Source organism: Protobothrops mucrosquamatus, unplaced genomic scaffold, assembly GCF_001527695.2.
Source record: "Protobothrops mucrosquamatus isolate PMUCROS unplaced genomic scaffold, P.Mucros_1.0 scaffold386, whole genome shotgun sequence".
NCBI lineage: Eukaryota > Metazoa > Chordata > Lepidosauria > Squamata > Viperidae > Protobothrops > Protobothrops mucrosquamatus.
This window is the reverse complement of record NW_015386718.1, coordinates 366,470-390,658: the sequence shown is the minus strand read 5'-3', so window position 1 is coordinate 390,658 and position 24,189 is coordinate 366,470. Positions and strand designations below refer to the sequence as shown.

At 35.0% G+C, this 24,189-nt stretch overlaps 1 protein-coding gene across 1 annotated transcript in view; it reads right to left on the bottom strand.

Annotated features, from left to right (window-relative positions):
• Positions 1–24,189, bottom strand: part of CTDP1 (CTD phosphatase subunit 1) — a 41,760-nt gene that overhangs the window by 15,695 nt on the left and 1,876 nt on the right. Inside the window, exons 2-9 of the mRNA XM_015815925.1 lie at positions 21,391–21,474; positions 19,667–19,760; positions 18,597–18,725; positions 17,933–18,083; positions 6,284–6,374; positions 5,039–5,205; positions 2,316–3,386; positions 1,766–1,907 (exon numbers count right to left, since the gene is read on the bottom strand). Coding sequence (XP_015671411.1) covers positions 1,766–1,907; positions 2,316–3,386; positions 5,039–5,205; positions 6,284–6,374; positions 17,933–18,083; positions 18,597–18,725; positions 19,667–19,760; positions 21,391–21,474 — 1,929 coding nt within the window. The remainder of the gene's footprint in view (positions 1–1,765; positions 1,908–2,315; positions 3,387–5,038; positions 5,206–6,283; positions 6,375–17,932; positions 18,084–18,596; positions 18,726–19,666; positions 19,761–21,390; positions 21,475–24,189) is intronic.

The window sequence follows — 24,189 nt, the reverse complement described above, 5'->3', positions numbered from 1 at the left end:
GTGCTATGTGGGATCGATAAATGGGCAGAGGCTTGCTGGAACTATATTGCACTTTAAGCATTGCCCCAGGAACACTGAACAGTGGCATAGTGATTAAAGTGCAGTATTGCAGGCAAAACTCTGTCCAGAGCCTGGAGTTCAATCATGATGGGGCTCAAGGTCAACCCAGCCTTCCATTCTTCTGAAATTGGTAAAATGAGGAGCCAGATTGTTGGGGACAATATGCAAATAATGCTTACATTGTAAACCACCCAGAGAGTGCTGTAAAATGCTATGAGGCGCTATGTAAGTCTAAATGCTATTGCTCTAGTTACTTGATCCCATAGATCAATAGGTAGCTCTTGCTTATTTCTATCAAGTCCGTCTTCCTTATTTTTTACACTATTATTTATTAGATTAGTATAATAAAGCACAGGATGGCTGTAGGCTAGCCTAATCACAATAATTCTCAGTCTATTCAACAGTAAATCCCTCATTTATTAACTAGAAGTAGTCTTCAACTTACAATCAATTGCTTAATGAACATTTGAAGTTCATGATGGATTTAAAAAAAGTTACTTAGGACCCATTCTGTAAATTACAACTGTTGTTCCACCCATAGTCATGTGATTGTATTTCGATTACTTGGCAAACCAGCTCATATTTATGACAGGTTGCACCATCTCATGGTCAGGTGATCATGTTTTGCAACAGTTTTGCCATTTTCCAGCAAAAACCCATTGGATAAAATGGACTCGCAACCATTGGATTAATTTAATGACTGTGGTGACTTGCTTAATGACCATCATAGAAATATAGAATTATTTATAACTCTATAGCTTTATTATAGTTTTTATAAATATATATTCTACATAAGTTTTTATTAAAAAGGATTTTATAGTTATAGAGTTATAGAACTATAAAATTAAGTCCAGTCATATGGGAACTTGGCTTATGTCCACAACAAATTATGACCAAAATTCTGGGCTCAATTATAGATGTAAATTGAGGACTATTTGTAACCATTCCAGACAGATTTGCCCGAAATTCCATTAAAGTAAGTTTTCATTAAAAATAATCCATTCCCAGAAGTCCTTTGACTCCCATTATCTTAGTTGCCCAGCCATTCTCTCACTTGAAGGAAGCTTCTTTCTAAAATGAAGGATCATAAAGTCAACTCAGTAAGGTCTATTCTTTTCCATACCAATACCAATTGAAGCTATTTCTTGAAGGAGCACTGCTGCAAAACAATATCCCCGCTCCTAACTTCTAGAGGTATTCCAAACGGATACCATGAAGGATGCTATCAAAGGCTGAGAGCAAATACGTCTGGAAGGGCTATACTCCTATATTGGCCTATTATACCCACCCACCTAAAAAAGGTAGTTTCACTTATCCAGATTGAAATGGGTCCAGATAATCTGTTTCCTCTAAGATTCTGTTAATGTAGCCTTACAATAAAGTAGATTTAGCTTATGTAATCATGTTTCCTATCTGGGAGGATAAACATCAAACTTGGAAATCTGAAAATATAAACTTTCCACTGTCACTTTTAACTACTTGATCCATTAGGATTAACCTTTCTAAGTTTCTTGAATTTCTACTGAAGGCTCCTGCCTCTCTTGTCTGATTGTTTCCTTTCTTCAAGGTCATTCTCACATTCCCTTACAAGCTTTAGAGATTTTTCTCCAATATCTTTATTTCTGAAGGCAGGACATTAATTTTTAAACACAAGCAAGTCATACACAACCACAGAATCTGCGTATAATCAATTATTACTTTTTACCTTTGTGTTTTGAAGTAATCTTCCTTCAAAGGAAACAATTGTTCTTCTACTTTGTCCCATCGTTCCAAGCAGCACCATAACCAATCTGGATTTACAATATGAAGATTTTTACAGTTCTGAGCTTGCCGGACTTTTTCTGTGCCTATTTAAATAACCAAATGTGAGTGTCTGGGAAATAATTTTTTTGTGATAAGTCAATTCTGGTTATACTTTGCACATACCCAAGTCCCACTAAACTTAGCAGAGTTAAAATAATGTATATAAACAATACTGATTTCAATTCAGGTTCAATGTTCCTAACTTTCTGAGGTTCCTTCTATAACCTGCTTTAATAAGAATTTGTTGTACTTTAAGTTATGACAGAATTGATTTTCAGATGTATTATGTTTTATGAAAATCAAAATTTAATTTTAATTTAATTTAGTGCAAAAGAAGTACATAGCTATATAATTTTACTGAAGGATCTAACTAATACAACAGGGGAAAAGCATGACGGCTACCCAGGGAAGACTCACTCTTCAAATTCAAAGTAATTTTATTTTCTATTTACCTGCTCTGGCTGCAATAAGGTGGGTTGGCTTATTGGGGTCATCTTCATTCAATACAAGAGTTTTTGTAATATTAGCTCCAAGTGCAATAGCATGATAATGTTCCCGTGTTTTTTCTATAGGAAAATTTGTAGGGTACAATCCACTAAATAATATGGTGACATCCGACAATACTTTTTGTTTCAATTCTGGCACTATTTTCCGTATATCTGGAAGTTCATCAGTTTCTTTTCTGACATATTTATCATACTTGGAATAATAATCTGTATGCACTCTGACAAGAATCTCTTCAAGGTATATTAAATGGTCATCATGATCTGTGTCATCATCTTCCTCTTCCTCCATACTTTGATCTAAAGATTCTCCTACGGTTATACCAGATTGCTCACTATTTTGAGACTCTGTCTCAGCTTCCTTCTTGTCTACACAACCATTTCCTAGACTATAAAGGCTATCTTGTTCAATTTCCTCATGCGTTTCCAAATCAAAAGCTTTGGGATGGGTATTGATGGTAAGTGAAGATGCAGAGTCTCCAGAATGGTTCAATTGTCCATCTTTTTCTAAATTTGTATCATTTCCTAGCAAATGTACATTACTTTCTTCCTGCACAGAATGTTTTGACTTTTTCCAGCTTCTTTTCCCTTCATTTTCACTATCTGAGGCAGAAGAGGATAAGGATTTTTTAGCTTCTAGGCCACTATCACTTTCACTATCACTAGACAACTCGAAGTCCAAGTAATTGGCTGTTTTGTCTTGAATCTGCTGCTTGCCTATAACTGTCCTGTTTTCATGGTCTGAAGGTACACAAGGTTCCTTGACACTCATCTGATTATTTGTATTAGGAATATTTGTTATCTGATCGGAATCACACGAAGAGTCTGTTCCTTTATCGTGAGAATTCAAATCCCCTGGTGAAGTCTCACTGCTGACAGAATTATCGCCATTTACTTCTTTTGTAGATTTCTTAATGCCATTGCTCTGTTCTTCCACATTTCCAATGTTCTTTATTTCTTCAGAATCTTTTATTACCGCTGCTGGATCAGACGCGTCCATTAATTTTGAGGAATGATTTGCTAAATTAAATATACAATATGAATTAAATTCAAATTCAGCTTATACAAGTATAGATAATAAATCAACCAAAGAATATAAATTATCCAATTAAATGTATTTTCATTTAAGGCAAAAACCTAGGCCTGCATGATTTCTGTAATAATCACATAAATACAAATAAAACCCCATGGAAATTAGTTAATGACATTCCTCCTTCCCTACTCCTGTCCATGGGAAAGGGAGGGAAGGAAGCTGAGCCAATTGTATTTTTATGTTGCACAGAGATTTAATTGGATCACAGTTGAAAACAATAATCTATTTTAAATATTTTTGGCTACACAAAATAGTGAAAAGCACATTATTTTATCTTCAGCTACAAGATTATATCTCTATTTAAAATTCATACAATTAGAATGTATTATCTCCCTGAGTACAAGAGATCAAGGAGATTATTCCATTTATATCATTTTCTTAACTGAAGTATACCAGCTGGATAGTGTGAATTCTATTAGAATATAACACCAAAATGGGGATAATGACACAGTTCATTGAATATATATATATATAATTGTATACTTCTGTTTCTACATTTTTAGATGTCCATTTTCATAAATGTCACCTGTAGCCTGGACTAACTCTTTTGCCTTACCTTTCAAAAGAGATAAGCAGCAGAGAGAACATTCTGGGCATGTAATTAGGGACAGGGAGAACACTACACCCTTATTTTCAGTCATCATGTAAAGGAGACTTATGAATATGCACCAGCACAAGTGGGGGGCATACATAAAAAGTGTGTAATTGGGTCTCTTTGCTGTTGTTCACCAGTCTGCTTTAATTAAGTTCAATCTGTAATAAGGCACATTTAGTTCTACTGTCACTGGCTGGGTTCAAACAATGCATTATGCCTCCTTGGGCTTTTTTGTGGCTAAGCACAACATATAAATCCAGCTGTTATGGTTTATAAATCATAGCTTATATCTTACTATTATCTATAAGGCAAACCACTGTCAATAAAGTATGAATAAATTATAGTTCAACACAATGAGTGAGCTACTCTAAGAAGCACCTATGGTGGCTATTAATTCCTTTTTAGATTGAGGTACCTAATTTGGACCTGCTTGAGCCAGATTAATTGGCTGGTTACAAATTAGATGGTAGACAAGTTATTATGTATTTTTACAACAACTTTCTTTCTCTCACTTCTCTTCCTAAAGTTGCAAGTAGTAGGACAAAAGAATCCAGGCTGAGGCCATATCACAGAAAAATACTTCATTTCTTTCTCACTATATCAATTTATTTTTGTTAAAAATCTATCCTAATATTGTTGAAAAATCTCCTGAACAATTAAAATATTGATGCAGATTTATCCTTAAAGGAGGCGGCTTTTAAAAAATAGTCGATATGTGTAAGAGCTTACTAGCATTTGATGACTTCCCGTGCAATAAAAATCATTTCTATACATCAATTTCTAGCAATCTTGTAATCATTTTTAAAAGCAATTATAGATATCTGCTAATATATAACAGAAAAAATTGATTCTGTTGGTTTTCAAATACTGTCTTAGATTAGTTAATAGTTTGCTTAAACACAGATGAAGGCAACTGTCTTTGTATGATGAAAATCTTGAAAATTAGAACATAGTTTCACACCACTGTGTATATTAGACAGTTACCTTTCTTTCTCATTTGAGCTTCCCTTGAGCCAGGTGGAGCATTAATATCGCCTATACCCTGAAAATATACATATTTCTTCACAGTGATCAAATTAGGTGCAAATTTCCAGACATCTTCTCTGTCATCAATAATGCAAACCATAGAATCTCCACAAGGAAATAAGTTCCTACACCCAGGGAACAAAATTAATTAATTTTGATTATCTACTTTTAGGTAACTCTAAAATAATTATTAGTAGGATATGACAAGTTGACAGAAACATAACAAGCAAACATCCATTTTTTTAGTTCATCTGACATTCAGTTCTACCACCAACTGGTCAAGTATGATCCTCTGTTGGCTAAAGCAACCAGTAACAGGGTAAGGAAGGAATTCCATTTCAGATGAAGATAAAACAGATAGCATTTTGCTTAGTAGATACTTTAGCTTAATTACTGAGGAAGGGGCAGTAAGAGAAAAAGTCAGTAATAACATAAAGTTCATGCAAAAAACTAGTAACATAAAGTTCAGGCAAGACAGCCCAGGAAAAGCAATAGCAAGATCCTGATAGTCTAAATAAAATGCATAGATGTTAGTAAGATGGCACATACATCAATTATAATTTTTGTTATACACTACTCAATTTTAATAAATAACAACAAAAATCAAAATACAACAAATAAAACCGGAATTATTCTCATGATACATGTAGATGACCAGCTGAGCCCATGGGAGGGGTCTGGCGCATCATCAGTTTAGAGTCCCTTTAGGCCACAAGAAATCTAAGTCCAGCCCTCTTTGAATTCCACTGACTCTTATCTACTGTCAATTTGCGGTAGAGTAGCAGTTGTTAGTTGTTCAGATTTTTGTAGAGAGCTAGAATGGAATAAACTTATACTCATTTGAACAGCCTTGGTCCCTGATTTCTTGCACCTGGCAATATATTTAGCATTATAAATTGTTAAAATGCAATTTAAAAAATCCAATTTTAAAAATGTACTCTACAAAATAGCAATGTTTTAAAAATTCATATAAGTTAGTACTCATTTTTGCTACCGAGGTCTAACATGATTTTTCTAACATACACAGACAGAGACACAAACACAGCATTCAATTTAGCTAATACAACTAGCTGTGCATGTAGTTGAAATATAAGTTGAAAATACAGAAAATACTTGTAATGTTTAATTGGTTTTTATCTGCTATTTGCACCAATATACTTTGCATATTTATTCCATAAACAACAGTCTACTCACAATACATACCTAAGGTTGCCAGTTTTGGAATACGGATCAATACATTCATCCCTTGACAATATTCGATGGGAAAAAAGCTTCTTTTCAGAGTCCAAAAATGCTTTTAAAGGAAAAAAAAGCCTGAAATTAATTTTTCCAGTATTAATACATTTTCTGCAGGGATTTGTATACTATGTGTTTGTCTTCTAAATTACTACAAATTATACACACAAACATTTTCATCTGGGTTTTCCTATATAAATAAAATTTATTATGAAATCCCAACATATGTTTATCTAATAATAATGCTGCAAATTAATTCAAGAATTGATATATAATTTATAATACTTTAGAACATGCTGGAATGTAATATTAAACAATTTTTTTGAAGCTGGTCTATTATTTTATAGATTCTTACTTGAAATTTAAACCAGAATGTCTGGTTTTCAACATTATATCATTTTGTTAATATTAACAATATACTCATCTTGATCATTCATATATTTTCATTGCAAGTCTCGGGATTGAACAATGTCTCTCATTTATCAACAACATGTCTCTGTTGATAAATGTTTTGGCGTTTTAGGCAAAGCACTAAAGCTGTGCTGTAATGCTTAAGCAAAATGGGCAAGGTAAGGGAAACGTTTCAATAGAAATTTCTTGCAATTGCAGGTTTAAGTTATACTTCTAACACTTGTGTATAAATACTCCATAGCTATCCTTGTATTAGTATTGTTTTTTTAATCATAATTGTGTTGTCAACTATTTTTTTAAAAATAGTGCATGCTACTTTGCGATATACAAAAATCAGTTTTATCAAAGCTTTATCAGATTTTCTGATCTGGGAAAAATGAAAAGTCATCTTATACATCTCTTGGTTTTGCCATTTGCCTAGTAGTGTAAAATATTTAGCACCTGATAAATTATATATCAGATAGGCAATATCCAGCTTGGCTGGTTATATAATACTTATATTCTAGAGATAATCAATACAAACTTGCTTTTTAAAAGCAGATATTAATTTTTTTTTTAAATTTTCACCATAATTGTCTAAATTCCATGTTTAAATATGACTGGTGATTCAGGAAGTAATGCAATGCACTTAAAGCAATATAGTATTTATTGGCAACTACACAGCATTTTCTGTAAGTTAAAAGACTTTTAGCAAAACACCTCCAGATATCACTGGTCATTTATTAAAGCTGATACATGTACTACTACATCTTAAAGTAATAACTTAAAACCCACAAAAGCAAGAAAATGTGAGAGTTAAGGATAGAAATTCAACCTTAACTCACCCGCGTTTGCTTAAGAATTTCAGCAAATTCATGTAGAATCATCCCTGTTGTGAGACCCCTGCAGTACCTAGGCATAATGAATTGAAAAGATTAGCTAAGGAGAATAATCACCAGATAAACTTTAGAAAAATGCACAGAGTTACTGAAGTGAAACAAACCACTTAACTTGGAAAACAAAAGGATATAAATATATTAAAATAAAATACATTTCAATCAATAAAACCAGGCCATGGTCAACTATTTTTCTATATCTGTACATACATACTTAAGAAACAAATTCTGATTACCGTAGATTAATAGCCTACACCTAGCCAAAATTTCCTCATATATACACAGGCTTTGTCACAATTGATTATTACCTCATGTACAAGGCAAGACTTACTAAAATAGCAATATAAATATAAATTAGTTTCCCAATGGTCATCTTTTTTGGAACTTAATTATAATTTCCTAGTCTGTATGAATTAATGTATGCATACTTAAGTACATTAAAGCAAAGGAACAACATGACAATCAAACAATATATTATATAATTTGATATGAAACCACATGCTCAAAAGGGCAGACAGTTTAGTCATGCCTTCCTTTATGAAGAATTATAAATACAGAAACAGCCACAAAAATGGTTTCTCTTGCATTGTTATAAAAATGCATCTAAATGATGGCAGGGTTAAAACAAAGTCCCAAAAAACCTAAAGCCTAGCAAGGAAAATGTGTTTATATGTGTATGCATGTGTATGCATATTCAGATATTTAGTCTCAATCAGCAATTTATAGAATATAACTAGACTTTAACTCAACCCAGAGCAGTCATATACCCTTTTAACAGGCACCTGTCAATAGTCTTCAGTGCAGCATTCAGGAATAGCTAGTGTCACCAAATATTTTTCAAAGGTGGCTCATGTAGAGTTCAAATCCATGTGAAATATATTGTAGGCATATGTCATAACAATTATGTTTAGCATCTCCAGAAAATGAACCTATTTGGTGAGCAAGACTCAGTGGCATAAACACATTTCTGTTGGTCTCTCTGCATCTTCATGTTTGTGGGTACATTCACAAGCACATCCAAACTATGACTCAGGCTCTTTACAATAGCCATTCTCAACCTGCATTTTATCTATATTTTTAACCTACAATTCTCAACATTTCCTCAAAAAGAGCTGAGAACTGGAGGGCATTTAAGTTGTGAATAGTTGTTTTAGAGGCAATTTGATTGAAAGCCAGTGTGGTATAGTGGTTAAAGCACCTGGCTAGAAAGTGAGAGACCATGAGTTCTAATCCCAATTTAGGCATGAAAGCCAGCTGGGTGATTTGGGGCCAGTCACTGTCTCTGAGCCCAAACCACCTCACAGGGTTGTTGTTGTTGTTGTTGTTGTTGTGGGGAAAATAGGAGGAAGGAGTGTTAGGCATTTTAGCTGCCTTGAGTTGTTTATAAAGAAATAATAAAGGTAGGATATATCTATATAAATAAAAATGTAAATGTTCGTTTGTTCAAAATCTTAAATCTCCGAAAGTTCTTCACCAATTGCTTTGAAATTTTGACACAACGTTGCATTCGAATACGCGCGTGTTTTTATATACCTATATTATATAGATGTCACACCTGTGACAGGTAAAAACATGCTTTTTTTTGAAAAAGAGCACCATCTGTTGGACGTAAAAGCAACACACGCTTTTACCAGACTGAGCCACAGCAACGCGTGGCTGGGTACAGCTAGTATTAAATAAATAAATATAATCCCACTCAGCGCCAAGTTGAATGTCTATTACTAATCTGCATTTTGACTTATTTGAAACAGTCCTATATGATTTGGATCAAGCCCTAACTTATTCATCCTCAGCCAATTTATTGCAGTCTCATTTAGAAAATTATTGGATTTTGATAGAAAAGAGAGCAAAAGCTGTACATTAGCATAATAGTGCCACTCAACTCCCAAACTCTGGACAATTTCTCCCAGTTTTATGTATATTATATGTAAATATTATGCATGGAGAAATGAAACTTTGAAGAGTTCAGACCAACATCCACTATACTGAAAACATACTGAATGTATAAATGTATAAATAAAAGAACATACACCTGAAACAGTCTACTAAAAAATCAGCATGTTAAATACATTTTTTAAATAGACATCATACATTTAACTGCAGAATGCTGCCATCTAGAGGTTAAATTAAGTATGATCTGCTATACATGTATCTATGAAAAAAAATTCAAAAAATTATCACAAAATCTAGAGTTGGAGATAACTTTAGGAGTATGCTCCAACTTCTCAGTGCAGGATCCAGCAGTGCATCTAACAGATAATCATTCAACCTGTTTGAAAACTCATCGCTTCATGTGACAGCTGTACAAACTGACAGCTATACATCAGGAGGCTCTTCTTGATGTCTATCCTGAATCTAATTCCTGTAGCTTTCAACCATTAGTTTGGTCCTGCTCACTGGGATAAAAGAGAATAAGCTGACTTTGTCTTCTATGTAACAACTCTTTAAAGCCTATTATGCCCCTTCAACCATCTCTTCTATAGACCAAAGATGACCAACATCCTTTAATGCTTCTTTTATGGCTTGGTTTCCAGGCCCTGCACTGTTTTCTTTAAGCTTGTTCCAGTACATTGCTGTTCTTTTTGAATACAATATTCCAAGAGGGGTTTGGACCAAAGTAGAATAAAATTATTACTTACTTTGATCTGGACTTATGCCTGTTAAAACATGCCAAGATAGCATTTGCCTTTTTAGTAGCTATATCATATGCATTATTATGTTGTTTACTTTATTAATTGCCCAGGTTCAATGGACTCTGGGCCAAGGTATTTGTAGTGTAAAAGGCTACTTGAATTTTGTGCACCTGTTCAACGACCAAGCCAGCCTCCCCATCTTGTCTATGCCTTTTTTTTTACTTAGCTAGATTCAGAATTTTACAACTTTCCTTTAAATTGCATCATATAAATTCCTGCCCACTGCTCAAGCCTGTCAATATCTGTCTTCTCTCTCTTCTTTAAAGAATTAGCCAAGTCTCCCAGCAGCGTATTTGTATTATCTGAATTCTGAGACTTACTCACCTGGATAAAAACATTGAACAGCACAACATTCAGGGCAGAGCCCTGAAGCACTACACTCAACATTTCCTTCCAAGTCAAAGTGGAACCACGTAAGAGAAACTCATAAAGTTTCCCCTAATATTTTTGGGGAAAACCCTCCCCTTTCCGGATCATGATAGTTCCTACATTCTTTTTTAAAAAACAAGCACATCTCTCTCAGCATTTCTGGTTGAGAAAAATCTTTTAAATATTTTGTGTGCATGTTCAGGGTTCCAAGAGACTGTATATAATACTGTGCTTATTTACTGTGCATACTAATTTACAAACTAATGTTTGTTAAATGCAATTACATCTTATATTGAGTAATGCAAGTCCTTTCTACAGGCTTTTCGCACTAGTCTCTCTTCCAATTGTTTTTACTTATCTCTTATTATCTTTAAAATCAATGATTATTTTAATCCCTGCAATCTAAATGTATTAATATAGCACTTGTTATTCTTCCTTGCCAATGGTGGTGATACACTTGAAAGTCTCACTGTTCACAGTTTTTCGTATGTTTTTAATCAAAAGATCAGATATTTCATTCACCTCATCATCTAATAAAATCAGAAGAATTTCATTTGTTTCTCTCCAATACATGTTAATTTTGACATTTCCTTATCTTAGAAAATTAAATGATGACCTTCTGTACCAAGGAATAATGTTCAGTTGACTTCATTTTCTTATAGACTATGTGCTTAATGGAACTGTTAGACTTCTATATGTAAGAATTTTTGTTAACCCTGGCTTGCTCTGGATATAATTTAAAATCGGAATGGGACACCTCGCCACAGTCAACTCACCATAGGGCAACTTGCCGTGGGACAATTCAATGTAATTATTCAAAATAGTAAAAAATAATTTTAATTTTTGTCATTCACATTTCATTTTGTCCCTCCTTTGGCATCGTTTCTTTAATAATTCTATTGCACTATTTCTTTGATATTAATGTAACTCTTGTCCTGTGGCAAGTTGATCGTGGCAAATTGTCCTGTGGCGATTTGGCCGTGATGAATTGGCTGTGAGTTGGCCGTGGTGAGTTGTCGTAGACCCTTTAAGATGCTAGTAAACTTTAAAGCCCAAGATTGCATAGGATTTGGTTGTTTGCCCAACTGCCTTTCTCCAACTGCTTTTGCCCATTCCATAAAATATAATGGGACTGGTATATTTAGGCTGTTGTCTATCACAAAATGTAATCTTATGGGACCAAGGAGGTATGCATTTTCTGTTGCTGTTCCTGCTCTTTGGAACAGCATCTTTTCTGAAGTCCACATGACTCTAATCCTTCCTGTTCTTTAAAGGAGCCCAAAAGACCTGGCTCTTCTCACAGGCACTAGGCTAGGATGATATGTGAATCTGCCATTTGTAGTAATCAATTTGTATTCTCTTTCTCCCCAGGATGAATGTTCTCTAATTTTAATTTGCTACAAGACACCAAGAGACCTACTCTTGGCCACAGAAATTAAAATCAAAATAAATAAACAAATAACCATAGCATCACATAATCATAACATGTTTTTCATTTAACATTTTACAATTCCAGTGGGGGGGGGGCAAATGAAAGAGAAGTCAATGGAAAAATGCAATGTAGCTACAAAACAAAAAAACAGAATAAAGATCTGAAGTAAGGGAAGGAAAGCTTGCAGAAGATGACTCTTAGAATTTTTTCCCCCAATTCCTTTATCAAAAGTGGGAGGCATCTATATTTTCTTCTGTCTACCAAAATAACATGTTACACATACATATATTTCTGTCATCCCACTGTGTTGCATTTGTGTTTGTGGAGAAGCTCAGAGCAAGCTGCATAAGGGCCCCCATGGGACATACAACCAAAAGGATAGAGCAGACCCGGGCATTTTATGGCCCCTGGCCACATCCGGCCCTGTTCCTGTCCAGCCCGCATGAGGTCAATTGGAAATCAGAAGTCAAATGTAAATAAGAGTGCTGCAGGAGGCAGGAGAAAAAGCCAAATTAGATCTGGCCCTGCAGTCAGTGTGTGCTTCTTCAGTCAGTCGACGAGAGAAAGTACTTTTCTGTGCCTGTGCGGTACTCACCCTTTGCCTGGAGCAATCTGAGTCGTTGAGGTGATGGAGTTTGAGAACATCAAATTGGGTTACATTGATTTGGCCCTCCATAACAGTTTCAGTTTCTCATGTAGCCCCCTGGGAAAATTAATGCCCACCCCTGGGATAGAGGGATAGGACTCTTGTTTTGTGGTAGTATTGATCAAACAACATGAATGAACTCCATAGATTTCAAAGATGTTGTAAGGGCTGATTGTTTGGAAAAGAGGTGTTTTTAATGAAAATTGCTTTTTGACAGACATTACCCATCCTGATTAAGTGACATGCACAGAAGGCTCATCAGACCTAGGGATGGCCTGCTAGTGCTCAAAAATGATACAGATATCTTCAAAACTATCCCCAGTAGTCAACCCAAAATCTTCTCAGAAGCTGCCCGGAGTACCCAAATTTCAACAGCTGAGAAGAGCTGAAGCCAGAAAGCATTATTGAAAACTAATGGCACATATATTCTGGAACAGTTTCAGAAGGTAATGAAATTGTACTCTTTCAGAACACTTCTGATGAATAATTGTGTACTACTCCGACCTAGTCTGAGTCCTAGTTATTCTGTTCTGTTAGATCTTATTAGCCAGATATTATGTATTATATCTGATGAGTTGGAGAACAATGGTGAAACTGAATGGTCACTTGGAGAAGGCCAAATTACTAGCCCTAGGCCCCAGGTGAGAATGAGAGTGGTGGGGCCAAGTGCCAGCAATAGCCATGAATCCTTCCTGGAAGCTCAGGCAGATCCGAAGGCCTGAAATACTTATCCAACTACCATCAGCAGCCTTAAGGACATATACTGAGGAAGTTCTATGAGAGGCTGAGCAATCTGGGATAAGAGAAAAGTGTGGAAGAGTTGGTTTCTGTTTGTCTTGATGAGAATAAAGCCTCTGTTAAAGCTTTAAGCAAAAAAAAAGACAGAAATGGAAGTGGGAATGAGGGATGAGGATGGTTGGCTGAGTGAGGAATGCCAGTCTGAGTGGCACAGATACTTGGGAAGATTTAAAATTGATCATAAGCAGATCCTAAATAGCTCAATCTGTAAGGCCCTTAAAAATACTGTAGTTAATTAGTAAAAGTCTGCAAGACTTTGCCAAACAAGTCTTGTCAGACTAACCTTAACTCAAACAGATATAATGTATCTTCATTTCAGTCCACATGGTTCTTACTTAGTGACCACTCATACAACGACCAAAGTTACCATGGTGCTGAACAAGCGGTACTTACAATTGACCCTGAAGTTATAATCAGTGTCTCTCCAGTCAGATTGTGATGGTGTTTGGTGGCTGCCTCATGATTACAACTTTGCAGTGTTCCACAGTCATGTGATTGCCATTTGCGACCTTCACTGACAGCTCCCGACAAGCAAAGTCAACAGGGAAGCTGGCAGAAGGTTGCAAATGAGAACCACATGAAATTGCACTTAACAACAGTATGTGATTCGTACGTTGTATTTAACAATGGCAACTGAATATACTGTAACTCAAGGGTCCCCAACCCCTGGGCCATGGACTAGTACCGGGCCGCGGCATGCCAGCAACCGGTTTGCACAAACAAGGAATGCCCCATCCACATGATGCAGGCAGCACACAAAACCATGCTCCCAATCCATGGAAAAACCTCTCTGCACATAACTGGTCCCTGGTGCCCAAAAGGCTGGGGACTAAATGGTGCAGTTATTTGACACTGAGTTTGACAACCACATTACTTAGTAATGGAAATTCCCAGTTACCATCAATAATAGAGGACTATTTGTAAAATATTTGACAAAATGCCCCATAACATTCTCTTCGGCAATTATGTGTGGGCTGAATGGTAGGACAATTAGGCATCTTGGCTCAAAAATTGGATCAAAGAGTGCTCTCATCAATGGCTCTTCATGAAGCTGAAGAAACAGAGAGATGCCACAGGGCTCAATCCTATTCCTCTTGTTTTTGGATAAAGAAGCTGAAAGAATGTTTATCAAATCTGCAGAAAGCACAAAATTGGATGGGATATTTTTATAATATGCAAACAAAATTTAAAAGCATCCCGACAGGTTAGAGAAATGTGTTGAAACTAACAGAATGAAATGTAATGAAGTAGAAACTTTTTAACTTAGTAAAAAAAAGTAAATACACAGGAACAGAATAGGAGATACCTGGCTTGGTAATAGAACCTATGAAAAAGTTCTTAGAATAATAACCGATTACTGTGATGAGGTCAGGAAGGAAGCAAATGAATCAACATAAATCAGGTTACAAGTCATAGGAAGTAATTCATCTTCAGCATTGAGTCCAATTCTGGCTTCACTGAAACAGATTCCAATTAGGAAAACTATTATAGAAGGTGAAAAACTATAACTAAAACCCCGTGAAAAAACTGGATGAGCTGGATATAATTAGCCCGAAGAGAAGGAAGACTGGAGAGATGCACAATAGCATTCTTCTGAAACTATGTCAGAAGGTAAATCAAAACATATCTCATTTTAGAGTATGTGCCTAGGAATAATGCATTTACATTACTAGACATATTCCAAATGAATGTTAGAAAAAAATTCTAAAAACAGCAGTTCCATAGTGGAATTAATTTAAAACATGACAGACTTCCTTCTTCAGTGGATGTGTTTGGGAACCATTTGTTGCTGATGCTTAATTTGGATCTCTGCATTGAGAATGAATCAAGGCTTCAAATGGCCTCTTTCAACTTTAAAACATTATGATTCTAAAAAGTAGTATCACATTTAGCAGGGAATCATACAGATATAACAGGCTTAATAAAAAAAAGTGGTAAGGAAATGGAACGAAATCTTCATAAGCATATAAAACATACAAGCAGTCCTTGACTTGTGACCATAACTGAGCCTGGCAATTAAGTCATAAGTTATGATGGTTGTAAAGCAGATCATAACCTGACCGACCCAACCGACCGACCTATTTTTGCAGCAGTCATTAAGCGAATCTGACAGGCATAAAGTGAATGATGTGATCATTAAGCAAATGGCATGGTCATTGTTCATTATGGGCCAAGTAGATGTGTATGTAAATGAACAATCTAATTTTCTTCTGAAACATGGTTTTCAAATCAATTGGCAGAGCTTACAATAATATAATATTGTCAATATTATTTATATATAAGCATAAAATAATTATCCTGAAACTAATAATAGCATTGAAAAATCTTGGCACAAGATCTTATCTGATCTAAAAGGAATTTGTAAGGTTAAACATCTCCAATAATATCAAGTTGACTGGTATTATTAATTCAGGATATTGGTTTAATAAAACAAAAATGTTCTATTCCATTCTTTCTCTTATGATCATATTGGTTTACAGTATGAATAAGAAACCTTTTTCAGACTAAACGGTGTCCTTTTGCCCTTTCTTGGGGCTGTAGCATCATAGTCAAAGACACTATGACAACACTAGAATGGAGAGTGCTGACATTTTTAGCCCAATTTATTTATGTTATGGATGAGGTTCCTGGGGCTATATATCATTAAACCCCCAACTGTAAAAAGTCAGCTTGATTCTTTTTTTACACTTTTCAAGCTTTTCAAGAAGCAAACTCTCTGCAAGTTTCCAATCCTTTCACATCCTACCCAAACCTAAAAACATATACATGTAAAAAATAGGCTGAAAAGTTTAGTTCCATCCAATCTGAGAATAGTTCTCGGAGCTGGGCCAAACGTCACAAATTGCCCATTCTAGGTCTTACCTATTCTATACAACAAATGTTCCCATGCAACAATATTTACATGCAGACAAATAAAAATATTTGCATTTTCAGCTAGATAAATTTTGACAGTTCTTTGAAAACCAAGAAAAGTTAAAAAAACAACAACCCAAGATAATACTGCAGATTCCTGAGCTAGAAAATATCAAAATTTCAATGTTTTCATACCCTTATTTATTTAAGCAATTTATAGTCTGACTCAATCAAACTTAGAAATCCTTGAATATATGGATAAATAGCAACAGTATAAGAGAATAATTGTACAGTATATTATGACAGCAATTAGCAGAATTATTAGAGATACATTCTACATTTTCCTCACAATCCTTGCTAGTGGTCACTCTTAATCGACTCAATAAGGCTAATGTTGGAGCAGTAATGTGTAAGAATAAACTGTGTTATATTATAAAAGAATGAAACATAAATTCACCTTCATCTGTTCATTCAGAATTCTATTTAGCTATTGTTTATAGAGTGATCATTTAACAGGCGCAGATAAATGTGAAATTAATTCAAAGGCAAGGATACGCACAATACATAGCTGGTCATTTAACTATAGATATCCTTAATTATGTTTTTTTATACTTTCAGAAAATTCACAAATGTCAAGCAAATTTTAAAAATGCTGGATCAAAACAGGATTAAAATTCCAACACTGAATTTTAATCACATGAGACACAATTCTACAACGGGTTCAAACAATGCACTACTGTCTGTTGAAATATTTATATTCTTCATTCCTCTTCAGCCAGCTAGAAGCAAATGTTTTATATAAGGGATATTTAACTTCAAACTTTCTAATGTTAATAATTTCCAACAAGGTAGTCCTCGCTTAGTGTCTATTTGTTCAGCAATCACTCAAAGTTACAACAGTGCTAAATGAATGGTAGTTATGGCTAATCCTTGACGTTATGGCTATTGCAGCATCCCCATGATCAGCTGATTAAAATTCAGGTGCTTTGCAGGCATCCACATTTACAGCCACAATGTGTGCTTCGACTCGCTCTCCTGATCTCCCAAAAGGCCAGCAGCTGTCTTGACCAGGTGTACCTCATCAATAATGGAAGAAGATGGTGAAGGTCAATGGGGGTGGTGGAGGGCTGCAAGAGTAAGTGGTGGCAGTAGTGTGCTGGGTGGCCAAAAAGGCAAAGGTATGAGGGGGTATATAGTTGGGGGGGGAGTTCAAGTGGAGGTGAGCAAAGCAGAGGAGAGTATGACCTAATCTAATGACAAGAACCTGGACTACTGGAATTGCTATTGCTAAATGATGTAGCCATGTGATGTTTTGCCTAACATCTGCATAGTTGAGTGACAGAAATTCTGTTCCAATTAGGGTCAGTAAGCAAGGGCTACCTGTATAGGATTGTTAGAAAATGAGTACATAACTGAAATACTAATATTTTTAGATTTCAGGAGCATTATAATTAAAGTTTCAATGCAAATAGATTTGAAAAGTTACTGAAAAATAGCCTAACAATTATGGAATAACTATTAATGCAGAGTACTACTTACCTGCAATAGTATGTGCATAAAGCCGGCTCCCAAAGGTGAAAACATGCAGCTCATACAACTTGGCAATTTTTTCTAGGAATTCCTTACAATGAGGTCGCAATCGGGTATGGAGCATAGGTTCACCTCGACCTAACTGATAATGAAATATTCCCTAAGGGAGAGAAAGATCCACAGTAAGACCTTAAGACGTTATGCCATACATATGGATAAGATATATGAATAATGAGGAAAAATCTGCATGCTCCAAAAGAAAACCATGGCTGGATTTCAAAGAAATTAGGATCTGGTAGAGTCAGGCTCCATAGACAAATCACAGTATGACATTCCCCCCCCCCCATAGAAGTTACTACACTACTATAGAAAACTATAGTATTCTACTACTATGCAAAGTTCAATAGTCAAGCATCAAATGAGTAATAAAGCGTTTAGAAGAAAATGGCAACTTATTTGAACATTTAATGTAATTTATATAATACTATATATTGGGACCAAACTTTGGTACACTCTCTTTATACATATATAATTAATATGCCATATCTATCTGTCTATCCATCTATTATGACCATTTAAAAATACTTCATACAAATCAGTTTCACTTTAAAATATTATTTAAAAATAATTTTATGCTTATTAAAGAGGACAGTAATTGATAAAATTGCTTTACTCTGTTAGACATCTGTGGACAATGTTGTTCTGTGGTGTGAATCAATGTCTGATCCAAATCAACCATCAGCACCAGTTTTCGATTTCGGCGTAGCCTTTCCTGATCTTCTCTTCCCAACTGTTCAGCTTGCTAAAAGAAAAATAAATAATATATTAAATGCAAACACCATAGGCTCAAAAGAAGAGAAATATAATTATATTTCTTTGTCAATTGTAGTGAGTACAGTAGCAATGTTTCAGGTTCAAGCCTGAAATCTTACCTACTTATTCAAAATAGATTATACTAACATTTCTAATTATGAAATTTTCTAGCAAAATTGTTTTATTTTTCTTCACACTATGTAGCAGATGCATGTGAAGAAATGGAACAGAATGTTTTCCTACATAACTGTTTTGTACTGTGAGAGAGAGTGGTGTGCAACTAAATTCTGCTTATTTGTTAATGCTATTATACATTAGGATGCATAAATGCATAAATAGCTGGTCATGCTATGTATAATATTTCATTTAAATGCAAAAAATATTTATCATTCTAAAACCTTGTCTTGACCGGTTATATACAGAATATAGTTAAACGTAAGTTTATTATTACCATTTCTGAAAACATATGCTGGGGATGCATACTGTATTCCAAATCTAGTATATTAAGCTGAATGTGTAAAGTATAGATGTAACATTTCAGAGGTAAGTCCCCATAATTATGTCCCACCACAAACAATGTGAAGAGATAGGATCAGATATTAGTGTATTTTTTTTTCAAAAGGAAACATACATATAATAAGCATGGGTAACAGACAATACAGCAGAAGGCCATGTTCATGTTTTTGGAATTTAGATGATTTATATGACATCTTCTATTTAATACTGACATTTTAAAATAAGCAACTGTTTCATCTTCAAAAGCTGATTTTTTTTTAAATAGCTCAGCAAAGGGTTTCTGTCCACTTAGAATTGTTTTCAATTTCCGTACTGGCTAAGATGGACACCGTATGCATTATGAAGAAATATCTCTAATGAAATTTGTTGAACTCTGGACTTCTCCCCAAAACAAAAGAGTAGCAGTATACTTGCCTCTGAGCTAACCATTAATTCTGGGACACTATGAACCATTGATACAGTTGCTGTGGAAACGGGCATGTTTTGTTTTCCATTTTTGCTTTGTAACCTAATAATTGAAAGGGAACAAAGAATATTAAATGAATTGATAAACTGTCAAAAGCTAAAGGGCCAACCAACTTACTGTGGTATGAATTTTCACAACCATCTCATACAATATGTGTGTCAAGTAGTCCTCAGTGGACACAAGTAAACACTGTGCTTAATTGCCAGGTAGGTAACATTATATCCCCCCCCAAAGAAACTGTGAATTCCAGCCCTGCCTTAGGCATGAAATCCGGTTGGGTAACTTTGGGCCAGTCACGCTCTTCCAGCCCAATTCACCTCACAGGGCTGTTGTGGGGAAAACAAGAGGAGGAATGAATATTAGGAATGTTCACTACCTTGACTTATTTATGAAAACAATAAAGGCAAGATTTTTAAAAAATGTAAAAAAATTATCACATTTTGAGAACCTGAGAAACAGCATACTTCAAGTGCTCAAGATCTATTCAAAGAGTGGACAATAGTTAAAAAAAACAACACAAGATCTTTTCCAAAATGGGATTTCTGATTCTTTTTATATATTATACAACTTCTAAAATCTATTTTGGACAGACTCGTTAAAGATCCAGATTTGGACTGCAAATGTCACATGCTTCAGGGGCGACTTGAGGTGTTACTGGGAGAAATAGCATCAATTCCACTGCTGCCTCCCCAGCTTCCCCTTTGATTTGCTCTTCACTAGCCCTCAATAAGGAAGAGGAAGTGTCCATATTTCTCCCTCTCTTTGAGGAGAAAGTAAATAGGACACTAAACATCTGGTTCAGTTTTAATCAAATCTTTTTGTGATTAGCTTACTTTGCAGGGAGTGCTGAAATGAGGGACAAGAACACTCTTCTATAATTGAATACTGAAATATAAATACATTTATATGGGGATGTGGGTGGGCATGGTAAAGAGTCTCAGTAAAAAGTAAATGTGATTAATCTAGTTCTATATTGTTATAGTCATATAAGCAATTAAAGTAGATTCCGTATTATGACTATTTTTAGTTTTTACACAATATACTATGGTTTTATGTACAAGTAGTCCTCAAGTTATGACCACAATTGAGCCTACATTTTCTATTGCTGAGACTTTTGTTAAGTGAATTTAGAACCTTTCTTGCCACAGTTAAGTTAGTAACAAAATTGTTAAGTGAATTCCCAGGCAGAATGTTACAAAAAGTGATCCCATGACCCCAGGACACTGCAACCATCATAAATATGAGTCAGTTGCCAAGCATCCGAATTTTGGTCACGTGACTGTGGGGATGCTGCAATGGTTGTAAGTGTGAAAATGGTCAGGAGTCACTTTTTTCAGTGCTGTTGTAACTTTGAATGGTCATTAAATAAACTGTTGTAAGTCAAGGACTACCTGTACCAACTTTTAGATCCACACTGGATTTTCTACTACAAATTATCTTCAAATGATTACATTCACTTAGCAACTGTATTATTAACTTAACAACTGCAGTGATTCATTTAACAACTGTGGCAAGAAAGGTTGTAAAATAGGGCAAAACTCACTTAACAAATATCTCACCTAGCAACAGAAATTTGAGGCTCAATTGTGGTCGTAAGTCAAGGACTATTTGTAATCTTCAATTTTAGTCCTATATAGTTAAGAGAAATCCAGCTCCATACAATAGTACTTACTGTGTTAAATCTTGACCACATTCTGCACATAAACCTTTCATAACAACAGGATGGCTACATGCTTCTAGCCTTAGCAGTACACCTCTGAAAAGCAATAAAGAATCTGATTTAAGAAAAAAATGGACCCTGTCAAATTTCACTATAAATTTATAGGGTACAGTGGCACAAAACTATATAATGGGAAAAATAAATATATCATATATTATACAATAATATGACACAGTCTCACCTTAGCATACAAGATTTCAATGGTTGGGTTTTTTTTGTATAAATAGTTATCAGCATTTTTTATTACATACAATATCCTAAGGGCCAATGTGTTTATTTTTATGACCTCTTTATAGATAGGATTTTAATGTCAAATTATGGCTGATGTGCAAATACACCATTTACATTACAAATATGAAACACCCCAAACTCTGTTTATAACTTCCAACATTAAATATTTTTTTAAAAAAACCTACCAAAATCCTGAGAATTGTTTGTGCTACATCTTGTGAGAGGATTTAATTATTTATCAAATTTATATATCACTTCAATCTAATGGTCACTGGTTAAATTATAAATCTTTAATGATTTATAGAAATTCTGGGGAAAATTCCAAATATAGAAAAGGTGGCTGATACTTGCTCCAACATCATTAATATCATGGGAGAATAAAGCTGAATTTCCTTCACTTCTAATGTGCTGTTTACACAATTATCCCAAGTAAAGAAAAAATATTTCCGTTTTATATTTCTTCATAATGTGGCTCTTCATATAGTGCTTAAAAGACTCTTGTCAAAAAATGTCCCTGGAAGCAAAATACCCACAATATTTCAATTGTTTTACTAGAACAAATAGAAAAAAATACAACCTGAAAACTACGGGAAAAACTCAGTTCCCATAGTTTCATGTGAAAGGGAGTTATACTTGTATTGGTTTGAAAGAAGAATATAGTGTCAGTATGATCCAAAACTTTGCTTTATTCAGAATCTGGATTGCATAGAAAGTTGTATTTCTACTGAAGCCAATATGAGTTCATTTTTCTTTTCATTTTATTTTTCTTCAGATCTCCTGCTGAATGCATAAAGAATGTAAAGAGGAAGGGATGGCACTGCTAATACAGGCCCATTCTCTCCCCACTTTGAGACCCTGAAATATTCAAACAAATGTCTGAATAGTTTCTTTAAACGATTAAATGAAACTGCAAGAAAGTAAATATCCAAGAGTATGCCAGTCATATTCAATAAAACTATCAGTATTTAATTTAATCTAGGTGTAAACAGTCAAAGGCAATACTATAATTCAGTAGTATGACACACTAAAGGTGAACAAGATTAAAGTAAACTTAGACAAGATTTAACAAGAACTCATGGTTGAACAAGAGTCCTGCTGTAACTGTTCCTATTTTATAACAAACATCTGTCCCTAACTCCAGCAAATAACACCTTCCTCAATTAAAACAAAGGTAAAAGGACTAATGTTTCCTGGTAATTTTCACAGCTTATTAGTAAGGTAGGTAGCAAGAAAATTATTGCAGTATCTTTCATTAAAAAGTAGTCAAGCACACCACACATGTATGTCCATAAAATATCAAAAATCAAGGTTTTAATACGTAATTCTGGAAGGCAAAGGTAACAGGGAAAGCTATCATTCTGCAGCAATCTGCCTGCTCTTTCAAATGGACAAAAAAGGGAAAAAAAGATATTGAGATAAATTTCTGCTGTTTGGAGCTCCTTGGATTTCAGAACCTCAAATTATCTATTCTTATCCACTTTAGTTACTATACTAGAGATGCTGTTTGTAAGTAGGGAGCTGTAATCAATCAAATGACATTTGGCAACTTCTGGATGCAATCATATTCCATATTAACAACCAGACTGTATCCATGAACACTTTTCATTCAGGTTTTGATTATGAGTATGCAATGTAAAACAGCATGCTAATTTAATCCTTCCTTAGGAAAGTGTGTATGTAACATATTTATCTTTGCCTTAAGATTACTGAAATACACTTACTGTGGACTTTTTTCTAGACTATGACAGTTGGTTTGGTCTGTGATTAAGGACCAAGCTAGAAACCAGGAGAGAGTGAGTTCTAGTCCCACTTTAGGCATGAAAGCTGGCTGGGTGACTTTGGACCAGTCATCCTCTCTCAGCCCATGATGTCAGGCTTAGGTGACAAGCTGGTTGGTCAATTTCTGTCACAACCAATGGATCAACAAGACCCTGCACTTGAGGGATAAATACTGGGAAGAAAAATATAAACTTCCTGTACGTTTTTTAGTTTCTTTCTAGGTATAATTCAAAACTAAATAAAATACTCATTTTGTGTTTTACAGAGTTCCAAACTATACACTGAGGTTTATGAATAATATTCTTTCTCATAAAGTTATATTGAATGAAATGAATTTTCTGCACTGGAAGCGTCTTCTTTTGAAGATAATTTTTCCATTAAATAATGCCTTCTCACTGAAAGGTCAGTATAAATTAAAGTCAATACATTTTAGTCATTTTTAAAATTCAGTTTTCTGCACAACTGTTTATGTGCAATGTATTTGTTAGCTATATTCTTTCATCTTTCTCTCTGAATGTGTCTGAGTAATCAATGGGGGGTAATCTGCCGCAGATTACCCCCCATCGACCTGTACGCTCCCACAGAGTGGGTCTCCTCAGGGTACCGTCGGCCAGACAGTGCCGGCTGGCGACCCCAAGGGGGAGGGCCTTCTCTGTGGGAGCTCCCACCCTCTGGAATGAACTACCCCCAGAGATCAGGGTGATCCCTGATCTCCCTTCCTTCCGCCGCGCCCTTAAGACA